The following is a 7500-nucleotide window of genomic DNA, read 5'->3' on the forward strand; positions in this document are numbered from 1 at the left end:
GTCGGCATTCCAAACTGGTTACTAACTAAAAGAACAACTGTCACGTCCTGAGTTAACCAAAACATCACATATTTAATACTTCAGTCCAAGAAAGATCCATCCCAGCTTTATGGAAATGTGCAGATGTTATACCACTCCTGAAAAATTAAAGTGTCAAGTCTCCAGCAGATGATCTATGGCGGTATCTTTGACAACCGACTCCTTAGCGAGATTCTTGAAAAATGCAATTCCTGCCTCTTAAACCCTACATGTACACATCTGAATATCTGGATCCTTTAACTCCACAAGGGAAAGTATCCTCTGATAAAATGTCATACAGAACGTTACAAGAACAGTTTTATCCCATTCGCAATTCAACATTTTTTATAAGTATTGAATCCATTTTTATAGTTTGTACATATTCACAATTATGTTAATTGTAAAAACTACACAATTCACGATCAATAATTATAACCTGAACATTTGTAAAGTTGCTTAATTAATAAAAGTAATAATAATAATAATATTATTATTATAAATTATTATTATTATTATTAAATTATTATTATTATTAATATTATTATTATTATTATTATTGAGGAGCACTGTTTCAAGTTCTGAGGCAAGGCTGGACATCAAAGCGGGAGGGTTCTGGGCAAGAGGAGTTACGGCATTTTTTGATGTAAGAGTTGCGCACGTCAACTCCAAGTGTTACCAGAGCAAGCCAACATCGGAAGTGTTCAAGGAGCAAGAAGAAGAGAAGAAACGCAAGTACCAGCAGAGGGTGTTAGATGTAGAAATGGGTTCGTTTACGCCTTTAGTATTTGGAACCAATGGCGGAATGGGAAACGAGTGTCAGGGGTTCTTAAAGCATCTCGCAGACAAGATAGCCCAGAAAGATACCGAGCCTTATCATATTGTAATCACTTGGCTCAGGACAGTGAGATTTCGTTTGAACTCTTAAGATCGGTACATGCATGCGTTAGAGGTTCGCGAAAGCCGTTTCGTAGCAAGATAGAGCAATCATTAGACTGTAAAATAAATGTAGCTAGTGCGGATATTTGAGATACACGGTCTATATGTTTTTATACTCGGGGCGTTTTATGGACACTGGTTTAGCCGTCATTAGTATAATTCGATTGTATGATTTTAATATCTCTGCATCATGGAATTCGTAATTTTATAGAATTTTGAATTTTTTTATTATCAATCATTTCTATTTCTTTTAATGTAAGTAAGTGAAATAAATAAAGTTGTTTTATTATTATTATTATTATTATTATTATTATTATTATTATTATTATTATACATAAATAAATAAACAAACAAAAATGAACCAGAGAAGAACTACCTTGCACTTGATGCTGAGGGAGATGTCAATCCTGATTCACTGTTTAATGGATGAAGTTGCATTGTCAGTTCACCTAGATGAGCAAAAGCCTCTCCTGCAGCAGTAAATATTTCAGCTACCTATCAGTAGGCAAAAAAGATCACAAAATTTATACAAGGAGTCACTTTCCAGCAAGAAGAATATGATTACCTCATACATGTATGATCATGGAACAGGATCAAGAAAAGTCCTTACATGTATGAATGAAAGAAATTAAATTTTATTTTTATACATAGTTACATGTATAGAAGGGTTATAGATGAAATGAAGAAGTGATCCTCTCACTTAACTGGACAATTAACAAAATTGTCTCTTATAGACACCTGAAAAATTCAGGAAGCTTCAATGGGAACCTGTATGACCTCTGCGATGCTGGTGCAATGCTCTGCCAACTGAGCTATGAAGCCACACAGTTGGGAGCAGGTCAATTTGTTGGGCTCATTTGTTCCCAATGAGTGCGAAAGTGCAAGGGTCACTTCTATGTTTTGTCTACAACCTGCACTCAAATATATACATTTCTTTCATTCATCTCATTCACGGCTTCAAATGAGCCCATCAAATTCACCTGCTCCCAGCTATGTGGCTGACATACAGTAGCTCAATTGGTAGAGCATTGCACTGGCATTGCATTATGAGGTCATGGGTTCGAATCTTGTTGAAGCCGCCTGAATTTTTCAGGGGTTTATACATGTGATAGACAATTGCTTAAATTGTCCAGTTATTACCACTTGCATCCATCCTTGAAGCGTGACAAATTTTGAGCGAAATTTCACTTTTCGAACGTTAATGGTTTGTCCGGTTATGTATCACTTTTGACCAATGAAACGTTGGCGGTTATGTTGTGAAATTGACAACGTTTTTTGACGGCATACCAGCATGTTTTGTTCATGTGCTCTCAAAGTTTTCAGGTTTTTAGTGAGAGCGTTCGGGTTTTGCATGAACGCTCTAATAACGTCTCTGCTCGTTTTGCAATGGAAACAAAAAAATTCAAAGTCAACAAGTTTGGAATGAGGTAAATTACTGTCCAGGAGTCGCTTGAGATCAAGGTTTTAAATGCTCCTTGAAACACGGAAGAGCACGTATGCGCAGAATGCCCTGGACACAGAAATATTTCCTCCTCAATCTTTCTAGTTTCACTTCGGTTTCTTTTTTTTTTTTCTCGTAGTTGCTGGATCACATATCTCTTCTTGGTAAAGTATACCAAATTCCACATTCGGCATCTTTGGAAACTCACGGAAGATAGATGTTTATAACTCTTCTAGATTCCTAGGCAAATTCATAGATATCTCCGCTCACACGGAAAACCTGAAAACGTGAAGAGCACGTGAACAAAACATGCTGGTATGCCGTCAAAAACGTGGTCCATTTCAAAACATAACCGCCAACGTTTCATTGGTCAAAAGTGACACACGACCGGACAAACTGTTAACGTTTGAAAAGTAAAACTTCGCACAAAATTTGTCGCGCTTCAAGGATGGACGCAAATGGCAGTAAGTGTGAGGATCACTTCTACATTTTCAAAAACCATTATACTATGTTTACCTTGGCTGCAGATGAACTCATGATGAAAGTCTACAGATGATCATAAAAGTATAAAAAATACAAAAAAGTTATACAAACATTAAACTTGGCTGAATACTATCTGAGAGGATTTAAGAGGACTTTTTGTGATTATTTATTCCAAGACGTAATATGCTAATCAAAATCAATCACCATAAACGTTGTTGATAAGTCGATACAACTCGATATAAATTTTGTTGATAATTGTCCATCACTATCGATTTTATCGACAAAAGTGGAGACGATTTTCAAGGTTGGTTTCATAAACAAGACAATAACTTGTAAGGAAGTGTAAACAACTCTGTAGGGCAATAAAGAGACAATCGCTTTTTTTAGCCAATGTAGAATCGATCAAAATTGAACTATAACTTTACAAATCAATCAAAATTGATAATAACAAGAAATCGCACCATCGACTTCTCTTGATTGACAATTATTGAATTCAATCAACAATGATCGATTTTTATGGATCACTATTGAAATTATTGACATGTTATGTCCTGTTTATACAAATGAAATGACCTGTGGTAACATGCATCACTGGCTTTCAATACATTGTGACGGCTACCTTTATTACCTCTTTTTTCTTCAGAATTTGAAAGTGTGTTTGTGTAACTCCTGAATGACAAAATTTTAAGCTTATCCAAAGGCTGTTTCTTTTGAGTGTAAGTTTTGGATTTCATGGTCCACCATTACTCACATTCAAAACTGACCGATTGGACCTCAGAGGGTTACAATACATGTACAATACAATAACAATACATTATTTAACAAGGGTAACACATTAACAAGGGTAACACATTAACCGTAAACAGTTACTTACGTGTAGTGTCGAAGGATGGAGATAGATACAAAGACAGGTCTTTGATAAGCAATGGCCCGAGTAAGCTTCCCTGTGGGACTCCAACAGACACCTGAACGGGATCAGAAAGAGCTCATTTAAAAACCATTTTCTGCGAGTGGCCATTTAGATATGAGCCGAACCACTTGATTGCTCTAGTAAAGAACAACCTTACACACTGAGTTTATAAAGCAGAGTGTGATGGTTGACCAGGTCAAATGCTTTTTAAAGATCTATCAGTAGAAGCCCACTCAGAAGGCCTCAATCCATAGTATCGAGAATATCATCCGACAGATTAATGACCGCAAGTTCACAAGAGCATCTAAAACCAAACTGAAAATCAGTGAGGAGACCATGTTTAGTGAGAAAATAAAAGAAGTGAGAATGCACATGGCGCTGGAGGATCTTTGAGACCGTGGCAAGAATGAAAGGAAGAAAATTTGAACCGGCTAAAAGGGAGCCTTCCATATGTAAGGGAGAGAATTAAGCAACTTTCCATGTCTGGAAAAATACCACACAAAAGACTCAAATTGAAAATAGAGGTAAGCGACAAAGAGATTACCGATGCAGCTATTTTGAGGAAAAAGCCACTGATCCCATCAAGGCCAACAGCCTTGTTTGAAGGCAGTCGAGAAAGACTAGAGAAAACAGAATCCTCCGTGATTGGCAGAATGGAAAAAAAAGGTGTGATCGAGTTTGGAATGTACCAAATTGGTTAAATCATTCCAATTCTGACTCTCCAGTAGATCGCCAAGCTGAGCCGAGGAAGTGATGTTGGCAAAATGTTCATTAAAGAGGTTAGCTATCTTGGTTGGGTCACTGGACGTCATACCATCGACACTCAGCTGACTAGGTAAATTAGTACATTTCGAAGGAGAAATATGATTTTCCAAAGGTTTTTTGGGTTATCCAAATTATCTCTTATGGTGTTGCGATAAAAAGAACACTTGGCCTTACTAATCAAATGAACAACCTTGTTCCTTGCTCCACATTAATTCAGCTGTGTACACATGCACACAAATGGCACTCTTAAACTAGTGAGTCTTTAATGTCATTTTCTCCTCGCTCCCGCACTCTCAAGATTTCAAAGTTAGTAATGGCAGACTATCAAATAGGAAAATTAAAATAAACAGGTTTCTTTTTTAAATCAAGGGTTAAAACTTGGGTCACTTAGTGCTTAGTTAACATAACATAGTTTTGAAATCCAAAGGAAAAGAAGAATTGATTTTTTGGTCATAGTACCACTTTAAAAAATACTACGTCTTCTACATCAGTTTCCTTTATAGTGGTTATTATTAATACACTTAAACTACCGTATAACGAACCAGAAGCGTCCGGCTCTTAATAACTTAAGCTTATATATTTTTAATTATTTGATTGAATTTTGAGAATCTTATTCAACCTATGGGTATTAGCTCTACGGATATCCAGGTGATATAAACCCTACCTTATATCTTTAAGGCCTTCTAAACGACTGATATAATGACCTCTTTATTACCAGAAGAAACGTTTCAAACACTGTTTAACTCTTTTTCCTACTCCTTCTAAACGCCATTGAACGCGACGGTTGAATCCCAGTGTCCGTATTATTAATTGTCATGAGTTGTCATGTACGTACAAATGAAATTAGATGGCCGTGAACTCTCAAGGGATTGGAAATAGTGAACGAACTCTCTGTCTACCGAGATGCAACGCGCGCAGACACGGAGGTTTCGTATGATTCTCCGCCGGTTGCGTTTTTTCTTCTTTAAATCAATCGTTATCGTAGACATCCATCGGGATTTGTTCTTACTCAGTGTTTCTTGATACAGCTACATTATCATAGTTATTAGGGACGAGATATTTTGTCGTTAAGTGCAATTCGCAAGTATTTCAACGTGGGTTGGAAGACTGAGCAGTTGGACCGACAATCAATACAAGAAAATGCTTCGACCTGATCCGCCTAAGGGCCCTCTGACGTATTTTTTGGGGTGCGTTGCTAAGGATGTAATGGTTAAGTAATTTGAGAGAATTTGGCATTATTTTGGTCAGTTTCCAACTTTTGTAAACCAATAACCTTAAATATGACGTCATCATACCACGCCCATTGTCACGCTTCCAATAAAAGAAAACTCGAAATTTGTCTTCGTGCACGCAATTTGGGTATTTAATCGATGGTTTGATAATTTGTATTCGTTTTTTCGCCCCACGGACAAATAGCCCCCACTTTCTGGATGATTAGCCCCCAGCAAGAGATTATGAAGGTAAGAGAAGTAATCCCTCATAATGGCCCTATTCCCATCGTAATCCCTGTTAAGTTATTTTTAGATCTCCTGCGAGATCCGGTATTCCCACGAGGGTTAACTGATAGCCAATCACATGTCCTCATTTTTACCAACGTTGACAGCTGAGCGAATTCCCACGCAATGATCGCGTCGTTCGCGATTTACCATCAAACAAAAATGGCGGAGGATGGTGAGACAAACGCGAATATACATTTTGTGGACGAACGTGACTTGTTGACTACAGAGTCAAGCGATTACAATGACTTATGTTTTGAAACCTGTATCTTGGAAGGAACGAGTTACGTAACCGACAGGATTTTGTACAGAATGGCAAATGGAAGACTATAGTCGATAAGTACGATCTCTCTGACTTTAATAAACGCATTCTCGGTTTCCTTTGCGGGATTAAAATATGACGACTTAATTCTTATATGGTGATAAAGTAGACAGATAGAGCTAAACAACAGTACCAAACATGAAAGGAAAACTTGAATCAAGTGTCCGATAAAAAATTTTTGAACCCGTGTTATCGGATTCAAGTGAATTTGCAAAGCACGTATGTTAAATATAGCTGTCTCCTTAAGGACGTTCGCGCCAATTGTTTCTGCGCATCCTTACTGCGCACGCAAATGCACACGCCACGTCATACACGAGCGCGCGCGCTAAGTAATAAAATGAGAAATGATAGGGCAAAAGGCCATTGCTATAGCTTTGCCTGGATTTAACGCTCTTGGACGTTCGGTGACCCCTACTTTTCTTTCCAGAAACGGATTTTATTTACAATTATCTCCACGTTGTCCAAAAATGAACAAAAAATCAATGTGGTAAGTTCTGCTCACGGGACATCAAATCCTGCCATCTTGCGGCTGCAAGGCGCGTGAAACTGTGGTCGCTAAATGCGAACTTGATCTTTATGGAACCTCACCAGTTGACTAAATTCACTTAATTAGTCCACTTAAACAATATTTGGCAGAGAAGATTTCACTTCAAAGATTTAAATGCAATATATTTGGGTTTACAGACACTGGCCTTATTCGCTAACGAAGCCCGATTTTGTCACATTTTGGGTGTTTTTCCGGGCATGTTCTCTCCAAAACGAAGTCGGTGACCCCCCATTTTTTTTACATTTCTGTCATAACTAACTCATTATCTTACAGTGGTTAAAGTTTCAGAAAAAAATCAATGTTGAAAAATTTTCGCACGAACGTCCTTAAAAAAAGATTTAACACGGTTTCGTATATGGCACAACTTTGAATGTGGTGTCATTGAAAACTAGACAATTAAGCGATTTCAGTTATAGATGTTTGAAACCTCTATCTTGAAAGGATCGAGTTTTATAAGCGACAGAATTTTGTAAACATTGGCAATTCGCAGACTACAGCTGACTTGGTTAACGCGTTCTTGATTTTCTTCGCGGGATTAAAATCTGACGACTTAATTCTTAGATATTCATAAATTAGACAGAT

General features: G+C 37.4%; 1 protein-coding gene across 2 annotated transcripts in view; it reads right to left on the reverse strand.

Annotated features, from left to right (window-relative positions):
- Positions 1–5367, reverse strand: part of LOC138008305 (chromatin complexes subunit BAP18-like) — a 13891-nt gene extending 8524 nt beyond the window's left edge. For both annotated transcript variants that reach the window (XM_068855602.1, XM_068855601.1), the window contains exons 1-4: positions 5218–5367; positions 3753–3843; positions 2912–2941; positions 1331–1449 (exon numbers count right to left, since the gene is read on the reverse strand). In XM_068855602.1, coding sequence (XP_068711703.1) covers positions 1331–1449; positions 2912–2932 — 140 coding nt within the window. In that variant the 5' untranslated portion in view covers positions 2933–2941; positions 3753–3843; positions 5218–5367. The remainder of the gene's footprint in view (positions 1–1330; positions 1450–2911; positions 2942–3752; positions 3844–5217) is intronic.
- Between the last annotated feature and the right edge of the window lie 2133 nt (positions 5368–7500).

This window comes from Montipora foliosa, chromosome 6 (genome assembly GCF_036669935.1).
Source record: "Montipora foliosa isolate CH-2021 chromosome 6, ASM3666993v2, whole genome shotgun sequence".
Taxonomy (NCBI): domain Eukaryota; kingdom Metazoa; phylum Cnidaria; class Anthozoa; order Scleractinia; family Acroporidae; genus Montipora; species Montipora foliosa.